Source organism: Schistocerca gregaria, chromosome 3 (assembly GCF_023897955.1).
Source record: "Schistocerca gregaria isolate iqSchGreg1 chromosome 3, iqSchGreg1.2, whole genome shotgun sequence".
Lineage (NCBI taxonomy): Eukaryota > Metazoa > Arthropoda > Insecta > Orthoptera > Acrididae > Schistocerca > Schistocerca gregaria.
The window spans coordinates 604,312,524-604,332,317 of NC_064922.1; the positions used below are offsets into that span (position 1 = coordinate 604,312,524).

The 19,794-nt window shown below is 38.6% G+C and overlaps 1 protein-coding gene across 4 annotated transcripts in view; it reads left to right on the forward strand.

Moving 5' to 3' along the window:
• LOC126354807 (uncharacterized) overlaps positions 1-8,558 on the forward strand; it is a 216,916-nt gene extending 208,358 nt beyond the window's left edge. For all 4 annotated transcript variants that reach the window (XM_050004729.1, XM_050004730.1, XM_050004727.1 and 1 more), the window contains exons 7-8: positions 4,052-4,133; positions 8,407-8,558. In XM_050004729.1, coding sequence (XP_049860686.1) covers positions 4,052-4,133; positions 8,407-8,430 — 106 coding nt within the window. In that variant the 3' untranslated portion in view covers positions 8,431-8,558. The remainder of the gene's footprint in view (positions 1-4,051; positions 4,134-8,406) is intronic.
• Positions 8,559-19,794: the final 11,236 nt, after the last annotated feature.

The following is a 19,794-nucleotide window of genomic DNA, read 5'->3' on the forward strand; positions in this document are numbered from 1 at the left end:
GAAAGCTTCTATTCTCTTCTTGTCCAAACTATTTATTCTCCATGTTTCACTTCCATACATGGCTACACTCCATACAAATACTTTCAGGAACGCCTTCCTGACATTTAAATCTATACTCGATGTTAACAAATTTCTCCTCTTCAGAAACGCTTTCCTTGCCATTGCCAGTCTACATTTTATATCCTCTCTACTTCGACCATCATCAGTTATTTTGCTCCTCAAATAGCAAAACTCCTTTACTACTTTGAGTGTCTCATTTTCCAATCTAATTCCAGCAGCATCACGTAATTCAACTACATTCCGTTAGCCTTGTTTAGCTTTTGTTGATGTTCATCTTATATCCTCCTTTCAAGACACTGTCCATTCCCTTCAACTGCTCTTCCAAGTCCTTTGCTGTCTCTGACAGAATTACAATGTCATCGGCAAACCTCTACGTTTTTATTTCTTCTCCATGGACTTTAATACCTACTCCAAATTTTTCTTTTGTTTCCTTTACTGCTTGCTCAATATACAGATTGAATAATATCGGGGACAGGCTACAACCCTGTCTCACTCCCTTCCCAACCGCTGCTTCCCTTTCATGTCCCTTGACTCTTATAACTGCCATCTGGTTTCTGTACAAATTGTAAATAGCCTTTCGCTCCCTGTATTTTACCCCTGCCACCTTTAGAATTTGAAAGAGAGTGTCACAATCATATGTTTACATTCAGAACCACTGTGCTGTTAACAGCTAACTTTATTTCTTACTCTTTAACACATTTAATAGAATTCTAATGTACCACATGCAGTAAATGACTTTTAAACTTGCTTATGACTGTCTTTTATAATCAATCATATGTGCAATTATTTGCTCAGAAAATTGTCTTATCTCATTATTCCCACTGGCTCACACAAGAGCTCATTTTTTGGTCATTCCTTCTTTCTACTTGATATTAAATCACTAATAGTGATCTTCTTGCTGTCCTTGCATGTGTAATTTCTTCCATATTGGCACCATCTTCATCTACATCTACATAAATACTCTGTAAATAAAATAGAAAGAAACTTCCACATGGGAAAAATATATTAAAAACAAAGATTCCAAGACTTACCAAGCGGGAAAGCGCCGGCAGACAGGCACAATGAACAAAACTCACAAACACACACACACAATTACTAGCTTTCGCAACCGATGGTTACTTCTTCAGGAAGGGGAGGGAAAGACGAAAGGATGTGGGTTTTAAGGGAGAGGGTGAGGAGTCATTCCAATCCCGGGAGCGGAAAGACTTCCCTTAGGGGAAAAAAAGGAGAGGTGTACACTTGCACACACACACACACACACACACATATCCATCCGCACATTCACAGACACAAGCAAACATATTTAAAGGCCTTTAAATATGTCTGCTTGTGTCTTTGTATGTGCGGATGGATGTGTGTGTGTGTGTGTGTGTGTGTGTGTGTGTGTGTGTGTGTGTGTGTGTGTGTGTGCGAGTGTACACCTGTCCTTTTTTTCCCCTAATGGAAGTCTTTCCGCTCCCGGGATTGGAATGACTCCTTACCCTCTCCCTTAAAACCCACCTCCTTTCGTCTTTCCCTCTCCTTCCTGAAGAAGCAACCATCGGTTGCGAAAGCTAGTAATTCTGTGTGTGTGTTTGTGTGTTTTGTTCATTGTGCCTGTCTGCTGGCGCTTTCCCGCTTGGTAAGTCTTGGAATCTTTGTTTTTAATACATAAATACTCTGTAAGCCATGATACGGTGTGTGGCAGAGGATACCCTGTACCACTAAATATCATTTTCTTTCCTGTTCCACTTACAAATAGAGCAAAGGAAATACAATTGTCTGTTTGCCTCCATATTGACCCTAATTTCAAGTATCTTTATGGTTCTTATGCACAATGTATGCTTCAAATGCCAGTTCTCTAAATTTTCTCAATAGTTTTTCTTGAAAAGGACGTTGCCTTCCCTCCAGAGACTCATATTTGAGTTCCTAAAGCATCTCTGTAACACTTATGTGTTGCTTGAACCTACCAGTAACAACTACAGCAGCCTGCCTCTGAATTGCTTTGATGTCTTCTTTGAATCCAGCCTAGTACAGATGCCAAAGACTCAAGTGGTACTCAGGAATAGGTCCCACCAGTGTCCTGTATGTGATCTCCTTTACAGGTGAACTATACTTTCCTAAAATTTTCCCAATGAACTGAAGCCAACCATTCACCCTCCCTACCACGGTTCCCACATGCTCGTTATACCTCATATCATTTTGCTATGTTATGCCCAGATATTTAAATGACTTGTCTGTGTAAATCAGGACACTAGTAACACTGTATCCAAACATTACAGGTTTGATCTGCCTACTCATTTGCATTAACTTCCATTTTTTCACATTTAGAGCTAGCTGCCATTCATCACACCAATTGGAAATTTTATCTAAGCTGTATCTTATTACAGTCACTCACCTTCAGCATGTTACCATATACCATGACATCATGAGCAAACAACCACAGATTGCTGCCAACCCTGTCAACCAAATCATTTATGTATACAGAGAACAACAGCAGTCCTATCACACTTCCCTGGGACTTTTTTGATGATACCCTTGCCTCTAATGAACACTCACCATCAAGGACAACATACTGAGTTCTATTATTTAAGAAGTCTTTGAACCACTCACATATCTCTGAACTTATGCCATTCACTTGTATGTATGACAGCCTGCAATGGGGCATGTGTCAAATGCTTTCTGAAAATCTAGAAATACATAATCTGCATGTTGCCCTTGATCCACAGTTCTCAGTATATCATGCAAGAAAAGGGCAATCTGAGTTTCACACAAGCAATGCTTTCTAAAACCATGCTGATTTGTGGAATTAACCTTCTCAATCTGAACAAAATTTATTATCTAGTTATATGTTCAATGATTCTGCAGCAAACAGAAGTTTCGGATATTGGTCTACAATTTTATAAGTCCGTTCTTTTACCTTTCTTATACAGGGTGGTCCATTGATAGTAACCGGACCAAATATCTCACGAAATAAGTGTCAAATGAAAAAACTACAAAGAACGAAACTTGTCTAGCTTGAAGGGGGAAACCAAATGGCACTACAGTTGGCCCCCTAGATGGAGCTGCCATAGATCAAACGGATATCAACTGCATTAAAAAAAAAAATAGGAACCACCATTTTTTATTACATATTCGTGTAGTACGTAAATAAATATGAATGTTTTAGTTGGACCACTTTTTTTGCTTTGTGATAGATGGTGCTGTAATAGTCACTAACATATGGCTCACAATTTTAGATGAACTTTGGCTAACTTCTATAATATACAGCAGCCTTTATGTTGTTGATGCACTCTGTCCATGCTAATTTATTATTTTTACATGGGATACTTGCTTAAGTTTGATTTTTAGCACTAACTCATTATGTTTTGGTTCATTGTTTTTAAAGCTGTAAATGTTCTTTTTTTAGCAGTTTATTATTTCTGAACTAGTTATCTAGTCTAGGTAAAACTCTTCAATACTTCTTACATACCCAGCAGCACTTTGACATATGCAGCTGTCAGATACAATCCAAACTGAAGCCCAGGTGAGAAGTTTTACTGTTGTTCTATTTTCTTGCAGTAGATTAATTTCTATTGACTGATTAACATACATATCAATGTTTGGCAGATTACAGCTTCCAGACCCCTCTTGCATTGAAACACACACTTCACAGTGTGGTGCATATTTTCTATGTGACAACTATATGAACATAACAGAAGAGAGTATATAAACATCCTTGATCCTGGCACTCCCCTACACTTACCCTCCATTAATACATTTCCACCCCTCTTTTTTCATTATCATATTTTCATTATAATTTATACCCAACTTATTTATTATGTTCCACTATTCCTTTTTGTGCTTGTTGTACCCAACCCCCCCCCCCCCCCCTCTCCCAACCCCACCCTCTGGCTGGAGTCATAATGTTGTGTTTCATTCTTATTTAATATTTCAGAAATTAAATTATATCAAATTAGTGGATATTAGTAGTTCAATAAATATTCATATTTCAGAAGTTAATTTATTACAGATATATGATCAACATTGGTGATAATGATTTCAAGCCATATGTCAGTGAAGATACAGCTCTAAAATTAGAAGAACTGAAACAGGTAAAATTCTTTATGCAGAGATTGTACAGCTTTCTTAATAATGTCATATTTTCATTATAATTTATACCCAATTTATTTATCATGTTCCATTATTCCTTTTTGTGCTTGTTATACCAATTCCCCCCCAACCCCACCCTCTGGCTTCCTTTTGAGGTTTTTTAGCATAAAAAATGTTAGTATTGCCAAACATTACACATGGGAAAAATATATCTAAAAACAAAGTTGATGTGACTTACCAAACAAAAGTGCTGTCAGTGCAAACAAACAAACACAAACATACACACAAAATTAAAGCTTTTGCAACCCACAGTTGCTTCGTCAGGAAATAGGGAAGGAGAGGGAAAGACGAAAGGATGTGAGTTTTAAGGGAGAGGGTAAGGAGTCATTCCAATCCTGGGAGCAGAAAGACTTACCTTAGGACATTCGCACACACACACACACACACACACACACACACACACACACACACACACACACACACACACACATCCGCACATATACACACATACAGCTGTGTGTTTACATATGTCTGCTTGTGTCTGTATATGTGCCAATGGATATGTGTGTGTGTGCGTGTCCCTTTTTCCCCCTAATGTAAGTCTTTCCACTCCCAGGACTGGAATGACTCCTTACCCTCTCCCTTAAAACCCACATCCTTTCGTCTTTCCCTCTCCTTCCCTCTTTCCTGATAAAGCAACCATGGGTTGCGAAAGCTTAAAATTTGTGTGTGTGTTTGTGTGTCTTTTATTGTCTTCTATCAACATACCAACACTCTCATTTGGTAAGCTACTGCATCTTTGTTTTTATATATACAGGGTGGTCAGAAAATGTGTGAAAGCTTGTAGGGATGTCACAGAGAAAGTTCTACTGAGACATAAACGTTAAGAAAGAAATTCAACACATTGTGCCATTTCCAAATTATCTAGTGAGAGAGGTTTACAGGCGCTAAACAGCATGGTCATCAGCGCCGAGTTATCCAGCATTGAAGTTAGCCAATCAGATCATCCCGCGCATAAATTCAAGTTTCAGCTAACAAGTCAAAGCACCCATTGGGCAACACCGCCGCTGGCAGGCCTCTATATAATAGAAATAAACTTCCACATGGGAAAAATATATTAAAAACAAAGATTCCAAGACTTACCAAGCGGGAAAGTGCCGGTAGATAGGCACAATAAATAAAACACACACACAGAATTTTGAGCTTTCGCAACCGGCGGCTGCTTCGTCAGAAAAGAGGGAAGGAAAAGGAAAGATGAAAGGATAGATAGGCACAATGAAAAAAACACACACAAACACACACACAAAATTTCGAGCTTTCGCAACCAGGGGTTGCTTCGTCAGGAAAGAGGGAAGGTGAGGGAAAGATGAAAGAATGTGGGTTTTAAGGGAGAGGGTAAGGAGTCATTCCAATCCTGGGAACGGAAAGACTTACCATAGGGGGAAAAAGGGATAGGTATACACTCACACACACACACACACACACACACACACACACACACACACACACACATATCCATCCACACATATACAGACACAAGCTGTTCCATTTCCAAAAGTACTCATTTAGTAGCAATATCTAAAAAAAAAAAAAGAAATGGATAACAGTAGATATTACAACATTTGCTCAAACTCTGAAGTAACTCAATTTCAGGAGAGGGTTATAATGAGACAGAGTTCTTAAATTTTTATTGAAGGTACAAGGTACAAACATATCTACTGGAAGGTGCAGATGGCTGCTAAAGGTCATTTAATGACAAAATAATATACAATTTAGAGAATAAAAGCAAAGCAATCTAGAATTTCATTAAACTGGAAACTGAGAGAGGCAAATAAAAACATAACATGCTGGTTAAAGGGGCAGAGGGGATAAAGTAATAAATGACCAACATCACCTAGCAAAATATGTGAGAGAACATTTTTTGGGTTCTGCAGAGAAATTACAGCAATAATTCCCAAAAAGAAATGCAGCATCTGTAAATAATTATGCACTAAGTAGAGTGATATTACTACGAACCACAGAGTATGAAGTTAGTAAATCTGTACAAAAAATAAAAAATAAACATTTAATAGACTTAGATGAAGTGCCAAAGATGTGCTGAAACAATGCATACCAGGTATGCAGACTCCCTTAATAAACATAAATGAGTCATTTGCATCATGGAAATTTCTATGAGTATTTCAAACAGGTAGTAGTAATGCCTCCATTAAAGAAAGATTATGCACAGGACATGGAAAATTACTGGCCCATTTTCCTGTTGTCATCACTCTCAAATACAATAAGATCAGTTATTTTTAATTTGAAATCAATAATCTGACACAGAACGCTGAATGGCAAAAATATAGTGGTTTCTTTCATTGACCCCAAAAAGGCATTTGATTTGGTGGGTAGAGAGAACCTAGATAGAATCATCAGAGAATCTGTGGTCAAAAACAAGTTGGCAGACATTATCAGTGAAACCTAAATGAGCACAACTTCCAAAGTGAAATTTATGGGAGAATTGTTCCAGCCATGTGAAATCAAGACAGATGTGTGACAGGATGATGGATTATCACCAACACTATTCAACTGTGTCCTGGAGAAGATTGTGAGAATTTGGAATTCTGAACTTTAAAATCAAGGGATTAGCCCAATCTGTCTAGGAAGAAAATTGGGAGGAACCAAAGTCAACTGCTTGGCTCTCAGTGATGATTTTGCTATACTTTCAGAGAACTTAAAAGAAGTGGCCATACAGATCAACCTACTAGAAAGGATCACTGACAAGACAGGGCTTAGGATCTTGAAAGAGAAGACCAAATTCATGATAAGTGACAAGCATGTCCCACAATGCCTTGAAACAGAGAGTGAATGGATTGAGAAGGTAAAAAATTTCAAATACCTCGATGAAGCCATACAAGACTGGAGAAAGCTGCTGTGGGGGATCAGATCTCAAAAATGGAGAGAGCTTTTGAATTAACTAAAAATATTTACAACAAAAAGTTCATCTCTTGGAATGCCAAAATAAGGCACTACAATGCTGTGGTTAAATCAGAGTGCCTATATGCCAGCGAATGCCTCTCAATGAATTACAAATTCGAGGCCACGAGATTGCATGAACAGAGGATGTGTTGTAAATATAATTCCCATCTATGTAGTTCAAAGAAGCTAGTACTGAAAGGGGAGGATGTTATAACGAATCATTGAATGGAAGCATGTTGTGCTCAGCAGCATGTTCTGTCTTAGCCACAATTTGGCAGTGGCCATACATTATGGTGGACAGCTGGTTGGTGTTCTTGCGCACATAAAATACTGTGTAGAAATTGCATTATGCTTCATATACATGGCTACTTTCATAGATGTCCCTCTGTCTGATAGGATAGAACAAGCCTGTGACAGAAGGAGTAAAGTGGGATATGCCAGGTGCCTGAATTGGTTACATCTTGCACCTGGGGCTTCCACGGGATTGTGACCCCTGAGACAGTGAGGTGGAAGTAGAAGTTGAATGTGGTTGGATTAGGTTATTGTGTAGGTTGGGTGTGTGGTGGGATAAGAAGAATTGTGGGTACGGTGTTCCTCATCTCTGTGCATGATAGTAGATGGACAAAGCCCTTGTGAAGGACTCGCATTCGGGAGGACGACAGTTCAATCCCGTGTCTAGCCATCCTGATTTAGGTTTTCCGTGATTTCCCTAAATCACTCCAGGCAAATGCTGGGATGGTTCCTCTGAAAGGGCATGGCCGACTTCCTTCCCCATCCTTCCCTAATCCGATGAGACCGATGACCACGCACTCCGGTCTCCTTCCCCAAACCAACCAACCAACCAACCACTCTGGTGAAAGACCGGAGCAACTGAACCATGTCCTTCACTATTAAAATAGAGATATAAGCTTAAGAATCTCATTCATTAATTTTATGTTTGAGGTATACATGAAATTTTTGTCATTAAGTTGTCACCCAAGTTAATACATAATATATGTATTGGAGAATTTTCTTTGGATTTGTGGCACGTGTAAGAGGAATCTCTAAAATCGTGAATTGGTTTTTCTTTCTGTATTATATAATACATTTTTGTATTCTATTTTATCATTCTTATTTTTATTCACCATATTAGTAAAGTAAAGATACTCTTCTGATTTAAATAATTTTTTAATTGGTATGAGCTTCTTTTACTGTCTGTCTCTTGTTTTGTCAACAACAAAACTTACATTCATTAATCAGATCAAACATACTTGTTTCTTGCTTTTGCTATATTGTCTGCTGAAATGTGTACTTTTATACAACAATCGTTCATTTTAGCTGAAAGAAGCAGAAGACAGATAAATTTCTAGAGTACTGGTTGTCAATAAGATGTCACCAAAAGATATGTTTATGTGGATAGTATTGCTGTAGTGACACAAAAAGGAGCATCTGCCTTGTCCTGTCACTGAAATAAATATTCTGGAAAAATATGTTACGCGAATGTGAGTGGTTTACTTGTTTATTATTTAGAGCTTTCTTAATATTTGCTTTGGCTTACTGGTGATTTGGAAAAATTATTCTATTTCTTACTTACTATATTGACTTTTAGGGCCTTCTATGCTAATTTTGTCAGTCTGCTTCTACAACACCACAGGTTTTATTAACCACAAATTATTTACAAGTAAACTGTATAAACTATAGTTCCTGACTCTTCCAAAAATAAACAAAATAATAACTTCTGTAGGTGGATACCTCTGCTCAATACAGTTTGTTGAACAACTCACATATTAGTGCAGGAGAACACTGTTTGCAGGTTTGACTGGAGTCACTTGAATATGAACCTACCTGTCAGTGCACCTATAGGCCATTGGTTCATTCACCAATAATATAAATGTTGGTTAAACAGTATGAAAACAGAACTCCATTAGGCAGACAGAAAAGTCCACTTGTTAGCCAGACGCTGACAATAGGTAACAAGGAAGTCCAAATCTCCATCCAGGAGAAAACCACATTGCACAAGGTTGTCATCAATAAGTACAACAAAGAGCTTGAGGTAAACTTCAGAAGGTTGTGAGAAGTGAGGCCACGGCAGTGTGTGGCAGCTCTTAAATCTGCCTTGACTGTTTTTCCATGTGATCTGAAGCCAGCAGATAAGTCCTTCATGCCATGACTAGCATCCTTGGTGGATGTATGCACAATTCTATCAATTGATCCATCATTATCTTGAGTGGGATTATATGATCATTCCTCTCTTGAATCAGTCCACAGTGCCAGAACCAGTCTCTCCAGTTGTGAGAAAGGATGAGGTGTGCAAAGCCTGCAGCAAAGGTTGGAATGAGATTTTTGATACTGCCAGTGGTAGAGGAGCCACTGGAGAGGAAAGAGGCCTTGGGGAGGGGAAGCAGGATACCCCTACCAGACTGGCAGATACAGAAGTGGAGTGGTGATGGAGTCAAGTGTCCAGACAACCTTATGTTAGATCTGTGCTTCCAGATGGTGCCACCCATCTTAAAAGGTGTGGCTGCTCCCTTGTTCTCTAACAAAAAAAAGAGGGCATCCATCCAAGATTTCTGACAGACTCCAACTATGAATCCATGTCACCTGGTAATAAGATAAAAAGGAAAACAGTGCAGAATTGCTAGGCAAGGAGTTCAATACATTTTCAATCTGCTTTTCAAATATTTCTACTTTCAGTCATGCCAGCAGAGGTAGGGTGAAACAAGTGTGCTTGATTCCATTTCAGGTGCAAAACTGTTGAATACCAGTAGCCAAAACTGTGGTTCATTGTCCGTGATAAGAGGTTGGGGGCTTTTTCTGTAGAAAAAAAAGTAACCATAGTCTTAATGATTTTCTCTATCATGGCCTGTTTCACTTTGATGGTGTATGGGAACTTAGAAAATTTGTCTATTAAAATTAACCACATGGACCAGCAAAAGATGCATGCACAAAATCCCATGGCTGGATAGGTGTAACTATGGCTGGGAGGCTTGGAGATGTGCTAATTGCTATGTCTGACACACTTTATGGTGCTGAGTCACAAGCACAACATCCTCATTGACCCATGACGAATAAACACTTCACTGGGCCACAGTCTTCATTCCTCTGGGAATAATTCAGGAATTGTAATATATGTGGACACAGAACAATGAAACATTGACAGTCATCTTGATTCAGTAGTAGGACATCTGTGAAAAGATGAAGGACATGGTGTCATGAAAAGAAACAACAAAGTACTATGGAGGTTGCCAAAGGAAAGGTTAGCAACCAACCAGTTTATAGAAACTGAAAAAAACTGTCTCCAGACATGGGTCTATATGTGGTTGCTGTGATGTCCCTGGAAGTGATGGGAAACTTTTCAAGTTAGGCTCCAATTGTGAATCAGTATGAAAGCAAACAGTGTTCCTCACTGTGGTCCATAACCTATTGTGATAGCACATCTGCTGGGCCATTGTGTGATAATGAAAGAATAGTGGTAATTTGTTAAGAAAAGAGCCCAGCAAATTTGATTTTGGGCCAAATATGGCCATCAGTGACTTACAGATTGTGACCAATGAAACTGTTTGCCATACAGGACAATGTGGATCTTCTGGATGCCAAAGTAACTGCCCGTGCATCCTCCATCTAGGAATAATTTTCTTGCAGTGATGACCAGGATAGGCCATTCTCGACCATCGGGGTACTCATAAAACACTGTGTGGTGATGCATCTGTGACCAATACAAGAAGTAAATGAGATTTATATAAGGTAAGGCAAGAAGTAATTTGGAACCATTCCTTCAGCTTAAGAAATGCTTGGTGACAGCCTGCAGACCACTTTCTCAACAGTCAATCCAACGGATGAGCTATCATTCCAGTATGCTGCATATGTCTGGCATATTTATTTATTTATTTGTCCATATAAATCTCTTTTTCAGCACATATATTGTACACAGGATATTGGACAGAAAACCTTTTTATCTATTGGTTTTTCAAACATCAAACACACATTATTTTAATATTTATAACAAATTGGATTTATACAGTTAATAATTAAAAATTTTTAAATAATGTATATTTATAAGTTATTTCTACAATTAAACATACAAATTACTTCTTTTTTTTGCAAAAGATATTGTGAGCTTCAACAGTAGCACTTTTTTAGAAGGTATGGTGTCGCAGACTTTTTAAAGCTCTGTAGTTCTGGAAGGGATTTTGTATGTCTTGGTAATCTGTTGCATAGTTTTGTTATTGCATTATGTATACCCTTTTGGCATAATGTGGAATTACAATGATTAACATGTATGTCACTGTCTGACCTGGTACTGTAATCATGGACACTTTTGTTATGAGGAAAAAGGTTTTCTTTTCTCAGTATACTTTTTCACATGCATAATTACTTCCAGTATATAAATGCAGTGAAAGGGTAGGATCTTGAGATCCTTAAAGAAAGGTTTGCATGGTTTTCTGGTGCTCATTTGTTTCACTATTCTTATAATTGCCTTTTGTTTCCTGAAAATGGTTATGGGCTGGTGTACATTTCCCCAGAAAATGATACCGTACTTCAGTATTGAATGTACACAAACAAAGTACACATTCCTAACTGTTTCTGCACTAATATTGTAGCAAAGAATTCTTACTACATAGCTCATTTTTCCTAGTTTTGAACTTAAGAGTGTTATATGAATGCTCCATTTAACGTTTTCCTGGACATGAATCATAAAAAATTTAGTTTCATTGACAGCACTCATGTTTTGGTTATCTATACATTTTATGTGTTCTGCCACATTTTTATTTTTATCAGTGTGGAAATTCATGAGTACCGTTTTTTGGGGATTTACTATTAACCTGTTTCTGGTAAACCATTTAGACACTCCTTTTGTAATATATTTTGCACATACAGTAATATTTTCTTCTTTATTCCCTTCAGCCAATAGACTGGTGTCATCTGCAAACAGTACTGGATCAGAATCCCTAATGTGTTTGGGAAAACATTAATGTATACAAAAAAGAAAGGGACTGTAAATGGAGCCCTGTGGAACACCATGACTTAGTCCATATAGTTCTGAAGGGTGTACCTGGAGTTCATTTCATTCCATGTACTTAATTTCAGTTACCTGAGAGTGATATTCCAAATATGATTTAATTCATTGATTTGGCACACCTCTTACACCATATAGTTCAAGCTTCCTCAGGAGCACAGAATGATCAGTCACATCAAAAGCTTTTGTTAGGTGCAAGAATATTTCTGTGGTTGTCCACTGCATTTAATAGATGAAAGTTCTTTCCATGTTGTATTAGATGGATTTCCAAATTTTTCCTTCATTAATTTTCCGGCAACAGTTGCATAATAAGAATTGAAACTGTTTGCAACTGCCCTGGGGTCAGTGACATTCTTGCCATTTTGCAATATCAGAATATTTTTGTGAGTTGTCTTCTTACCCATAAGATCCTGCACAACTTTCCACATGGACTTAGTTTTACTGAATGACTTCATAATACATTTGCCATTTTCCTTAATTTTTGCCTCTTTTATGACACCTTTCAAAACTATCTTGTATTTTTTGAAATAACTAAGAAATTCTGGGCTGCTGTCAAAAGAAGTTCCCACTTCCTTTTACAAGATACACTAATGTCTGATGTAATTCAGTTTTTGAATCTATCTGTTCTTTTGGCAATCACTTTCCTTTATGGAAAAGCTATGTCAAAGTTATGCTTGAAAACATTCAAAAAATTTTCCATCTTTTCATTGGTAACAGAGGTATCATATACTTCTCTCCAAGACTGATCACTGGCTTGATACTGGAAGTATTCAATATTTTTCCTACTGTAAATCCTTTTATGTACAGCATAATATTTTGTACACTGGTCGAAATGGTTAGTAATTGCAAAAGGTGGTCACTATAGCTGGTAACAAAGTTTTCTGATGTACACTTGTCCACGTTTATATATTACTGATCAATGAGAGTGACACTAGCTTTTGTTACGTGTGTTGGTGAGCTAACAGTCAGACAAAGATTGTAGGCTTTCATAATATTTAAAAACTTTTCCCTGTGAGGTTTATGGCTCAGAAAGTCAGTACTAAAATCTCCACACAGTATCAATGTTTTCCCAGTTGTCTTGAGATTGCCTATAGCAAGGTCCAGTTTTTTGAAAAAAAAAAGGAAAAAAACACACAAAATAATAGTTTTTTCAGACATGAACTCAATGGCTGAGATTTCGAAGTCTCTTTCACAACCAAGTTTGTAAACAGTATTCTTATAATATACATATTCTTCTACATATATAAAAATTCCCCCATGTTTTGATCTCATTCTACAAAAGCAGTTTGCAAGGTTAAAATGCAATGTTTTCAAGTACAGTATTGAAAATACTCATTTTGTAACCAATGCTCACAGAAACATAAAACTGAAACATCTTTCCATTCACTATTGAGGAGTATATTTATTTCATCAACTTTGTTTGTTGATGACTGTACACTCTGGTGTACAATCTTCAATGTGTGTTTTCAATTTAATTCTGCATCACATTTTTTTGTGATACCGTCTACTTTCCTAAAAAAAAAAGTCTTTCAACCTTTTTATTAGAAATCGCATCTTTTTTATGACCCATTTGTCCAAATGATTTTGGATTGCTTCTATACTATGCCTGTCGTGACTCAAATTTGCTACATGACAGATTTCTTCAATCAAAAATTGTTTCCCACTGTGATTTAAATGAAGGTCATGGGTGGTATGCATGTACCTGTCTAACATGCTTACATTTATTAAGTTGACATACTGGTATTGGCACAGAATTTTTTTGCATACATCATCTATCTCTTTATTTACTCTTCCTATTAATTTATTTACACATAACAAAGGAGGTAGGTCATGTCTGTGTGATTGATTTACAACAGCTACATTTGTGTTGCCCAATTTGCATAGCACACTTTCAAGAACAGTGATGAGTTCACTACCTTTATCTCTGGTGGCATCATTTGCATCTGCACAAATTACGAAACAGTTTTTTGAGTTAAGGTTTTCACACAATTTTACCACTGTTTTTGTTACTTCTGCAATGCCTGCTCCTGGTTTGACAAAGGCTTGGACACTTGTGCTAGTTTGTGGTCAGTTGACTGATTTTTTAGTCACATTTCCTTGTATATGATGCAACATGTGCGAGAAATTTACAGTGCCTGGCTATTGTTGTTTGTAATTATTATCTGGACTCATATGTTTCTTACTGATGTCCTTTGTAGAATCAAATTTATCATTGTAACTATTTGATGCATTTAGTTCATAATTTCCATGTTTTGTGCTGGTTTCCACAGTCGTTCTTCCTTTGATTATATCACTGATAGCCAATATTTCTTCAGGTTAAGCCAATGCTCTGCCTGTTGAGTTTTAAAACTAAGATGTTGCAGTTGTTTCTCCAATAAGGCTATAGTCCTTTTAAGTTCACTGATTCCACTGTTTTTGTGGTTAAAATGAGATGGAAGTCATCACAATGTTTACATATGGATGTCACTGAATTTACCTTTGCCACTGTTTTTTCACTAGATTTTGATCTTGTAATGATTTTATTTCCATTTTTTGCTTTAACTTCACAGCACTAACATTTTCTAGGAAAAATCATGAATTTTTTTAACTGAATAATCAAAGACTCATTCTTTTTCACATTTTTCACAGAACTCGATTTCCGTATACCTTTTTTCACTGCCATCTTGACAGTAATATGTAACCTTATAAAAACCTGTGAGTCTTTTATGATCTGTGGTGTATGTCTATGGGAAATGACTGCCACATTCCCTGACTTCAATTTAAGGCTATCCTGGCTGAGGATATATTTAATGGATATATTTAATAGAAGTCTGAAAGAAGGAGCATTTAATCAAGTTACACTCTAACCCAGCTTCTGAAAGGACAGAAACTGCTCACCAGGTATTTGACATACACTCCTCCTGAGTCTGTCTTGTGGCCATTGTATCATCCAGATAATTAATATAAAATGAAAAGTGGACAATACTGCAGTTTCTTCTGAAAATTTCTGAGAGATTGCTGGTGGACTAGGAATACTGAATGAAAGGTAACCTGTTATATTGACAGATGCTGTAAGGAGTATTTAATAGCAGAATGGCTTTGGAAGCCTCTTAAAAAGAAATGTGAAAACAAGCTTCTGAAAGACTGATTTTTGATCTTTGAGAAATACTGACTCACTGTCAATATTGAAATAATTCATCAGGACACACAAGGGGATACGAGTCCACAATCGAGTGAGCATTTGTCATGCACTTAAAATTCAAACCAAGGTGTAATAAACCACCTGATTTGCAAACAGTGGCTAAGGGTGCTCTGCTCTGAGGAATCAGAGACTGCAATTTTAACTCCTCTAAGTGACCTGGTTCTACTTTTACATCATCCCACAAGGCTAAATATATTGAGCTGTGTTTTTCAAAAATTATGATATTGCCAACTCTTTTAATGTAATGTGTGCAAAAAATTAGAAGCCATTTCCAGGTATAGAGAAACCAAAGGAACATATTGATAGCACAAAAATCAACTTCTGCTCATGAAGAAATATTTTGAATTGCATGGACCTAGTGTTGGAAAGAAAACCCAAAGGCTGAATATGAATCCAGTCTAAAAATATTTTTTACTGGTAATAGAAAGTAAGGAAGGGTTCTGGGTAGCTGCTTGTACATTAATTTCAAAACTATCTCCCTAGTATTAGATTTCATGATGAGGGTAAGTCCACAACTTAGTTGCTACTAATTTTAGTGCTGGACACCCCAGTATGAGGTATGTAAACTTAGTTGCTACTAATTTTAGTGCTGGACACCCCAGTATGAGGTATGTAAACTGATTTACTATTGAGACTGACGCCCCTGTGTCAATAAAATGAGAGTACCATGAACTGGTGCTGACAGAACAAAACAATGTGGTACTGCCCTTGACTCTGTGATGTTTATTTGCATCAGCACACTCAATTGCTGAGGGGGCATTAAACATTTAATATGTGTCCCTTGCAAAAACTCTGTTGACAAACATAATTATAATGTGGGTAATTATCTCTAGTATTTATATAAAAACAATCAGGATAACAGGGCAGGATGCAAAAATGTCATCAAGGCCAGGGGTTTGATTACCATCCAGTTGAGCGGGTGAGGCAATTGCCTCTAGCCTTTATCTAAAAACAAGCACGCTAACAGGGCAACATGCATAAATGTCATCAAGGCCAAGTGGAAAAGCTGTTAAGACACTATGTCTGATTACCACCCAGTTGAGCGGGTGCTGTTCAACTGCATGCTGGATTGCATTACATCTTTGGAATTTCACCATCAGACAGACTAGGTCATGCCATATTTGCTGATCTGACTGCTGTAACGCTGCAGCCCACACTTTACTGTCTGATGCTAAACTAATCACCTCATCACCCATTAATGATGCTGCATATGACAGTCCACAAGAACATGTAAACCTGCATTTTCTACTCAGGCTTTGTAGGTCTACAATCAGTAATGCATAACAGTCTGATGTTGCCCTACAATGTTGAAGGAATGAGTTTTTACTCTGCAGCAAATTGTGTGCTGATCTGAAACTTGCTGACAGATTAAAACTGTGTACCAAACTGGGATGAGAATCTGGGACCATTGCCTTTTACAGGTAAGTACTCTACCAATTGAGTGATGCAAGTGCGACTCAAGACCCATCCTCAGAGCTTTACTTACAGCAGCATTTTACCTCATACATTTCAAACATTCCAAACTTCACAAACTTGTCCTACATATCTTGCAGGACTAGCACTCCTGGACGAAATGATATTGTAGTAACAATGCTTAGCCACAGTGGGGTTATTTCTGGGATAAAATTTCACTCTTCAATGAAGGGTACACTGACATGAAACTTCCTGGCAGATTAAAATTGTTTGTTTGATGGGAACTCGAGCCTGGACCCTTTGCCTTTTGCAGGCAACTACTCTACAAGCTGACCTATCCAAGCACCAATCATGACCTGCCTTCAAGCTATACCTCTGCCGATATCTTATTTCCTACATTCCAATCTTCACAGAAGTTCTCCTGTGTAACTTGCAAGACTAAAACTCCTAAAAAAGGATATTATGAAGACATGTCATAGCCACTGACTGGGGATCTTTCCCAGAATGAATTTTTGCTCTACAATGGTATGCATGGTGATTTGAAACTCCCAAGTTGTAGCTAAGCCCCACAAAATTTAATCTTCTCAGGGTGCTAGTCCCACAAGGTATCCAGGAGAATTTCTGTCAGGTTTGGAAAAAAGGAAAGGTCATTATAAATGCAGCAAACACCTAAATTACAAAAGGATGAGGGAAGAAAATCAGCTACACATTTTTTTCAAAGAAATCATCCTAGCATTTGCCTGGAGTGACTTAGGGAAATCATAGAAAGCCTCAATCGGATGACCAAATGGGAATTTCAACTTTCATCCTCCTGAATGCAAGTCCTGCATGCAAACCGCTGTACCATCTTGCTTGCTAGTGAAGTCTGGAGTGTAGGAGATGAGATGCTGGCCAAAGTAAAACTATAAAAGCAGGACATGAGCCGTGCTTGTATAGCTCAGTTAGTAGAGCACTTACCCACAAAAGCCAAAGGTCCCAGGTTTGCGTCATGGATACAAAACAAACATACATTCACACAAACAGGGCTCACAGGCACATGGCCACTGTCAACGGGCACTGCGATCCAACTGCCACTGACATGAGTAGCAATCTGCTGGGATGGGTGGCAGGGGTTCGGAGGAGATGTGGGTTGGGAAGATGGAGGGAAAGCAGGGTAGGGTGGAGAAAGATGCTTTCCTGCCTGTGGGCAAGTACAGGCATGTGGCAGGGACAGAATAGGGGAGCTAGGTGTGCTGCAGGGGGTGCATTGTGCAGGGATGAGGGTTTTGGAGGAGAGAGCATAAAGGGAGGGGAAAGAGAGAGAAGTGTAGCAGGGCAAAAGACTAGCAAGTGCACTGATAGGAGAGAAGGCATGCGTAGTGCTGCAGTGGGAGCAGGGAAGGGAATAGGTAAGTAAATTACAAGGACTAGTGAAGGCTGAGACCATAGGTGCTGCACAAATGAAGAAATGTTGTGGAGATAAATCACACCTGCACAATTTAGAAAAGTAGGTGTTGGTTGGAGTAATCCAGATGTTGCTACTTTTAAAGCAGTCATTAAAGTGAAGCACACTGTGCTGGATGGCATGTACAGCAAATGGGTGGTCTGTCCCTTGACCATAGTTTGATGGTGGTAACTCATGTGAACAGATAGCTTGTTAGTTATCATGTCCACAGAGGAAGCAACACATTGGTTACAGATTAGTTGATGGGCAACATTGTTGCTTTCACATGTGTCCTTGCCTTTGACTGGACAGGAGATGCCTGTGACAGGACTGGAGTAGGTGCAAGAGGGACGAAGAATGGGACAGGTCTTGCATCTAGGTCTGTCGTTGTGATAGCAGCTATGCGGCAAGGAGTTGGGAGCATGGAAGGAGTAGGGATGCACAAGGATATTGTGTAGGTTCAGTTGGCAGTGTAATACCATTGTGAGAGAGGTGGGGAAGATATTCCTCATTTCATGGCATGGTAGTTGAAACCTGGAGGAGAATGTAAGTCAGTTCCTCCAGTCCTGAGTGGTACTGAGTCCCAAGAGGAATGCTCCCACATATCCATTGCCTGGTCACGAAGGAGCACTCATCTCATGGCTCAGGAACCTTGCAGGACTGGAGCAACTGAATTACATTCTCCATTAGAGCTTCAACTACTTCTCATTGTGCCTTGAAATGTGGTATATCCTCTCTAACCCCCCCCCCCCCCCCCCACACACACACACAGTGGTATTCTGCCACCCATTGAACTTATGCAATACCTTTGACCATTCCTACTACATCCTTGCTCCCAATCCCTGTGCCTCATGGCTCATATCCATGCAGTAGACCAAGATACCAAACCTTCCCCATAAACTGTCCCACTACAATCTACTCCAGTCCTGTCACAGGCATCCTCTACCACATCAAAAGCAGCAATGTGATCTACCTACTAAGCTGCAACCAATGTGCTGTTCACCTCCTTGGCACAACAACCAGCAAGTTGTCTGTCCTCATGAATGGCTACCACCAAAATTTGGCCAAGATACAACTGGACCACCCAGTTGCTGAACACAATGTGTTTGACTTTAATGACTGCCTCACAACCTGCACCAATTGGATCCCCACTACCAAAGCTAGTTTATATGGACTGCATGGGTGAGAAGTCTCTAGACAAAATATCTTTCATTCCCAGAAGCCCCCTAGCCCCATCTTTTGCTATTCCCTGTCCTCCACCTACCTACTTCCTTCCCTGCACTCACTCCAGCACTACACATGCCTTCTATCCCATCAATGCACCTACTAGTCTTTTCTCCTTCTCTAGTTCTCTCCCCCCCCCCCTCCCCTCCCCCCACACTCATGCATAGCCTTCTAACACTGCACCCAGCACCCCAGTTTTTTAGGGTAGGGAGGACAGAAACAATAGATGTTCAGAGACAGGCTGAGAATGACATTCACATTGATAAAACAGACAACTAGAAAGGAAATTGTAAGGCATACAGTTAAAAAAATGACAGAAAAATTAGGTTCATCCAATTGTAATTCAGCCAGTGCACAAATTCAGTTATCCTTATTGCATCAGAATATCTGATGACTAAGGGGCAGGCTTAATAAGTAACTTATTTGTGCTGAAGAATTAGAACTGAGCAAACCAGTTAATATAATCTG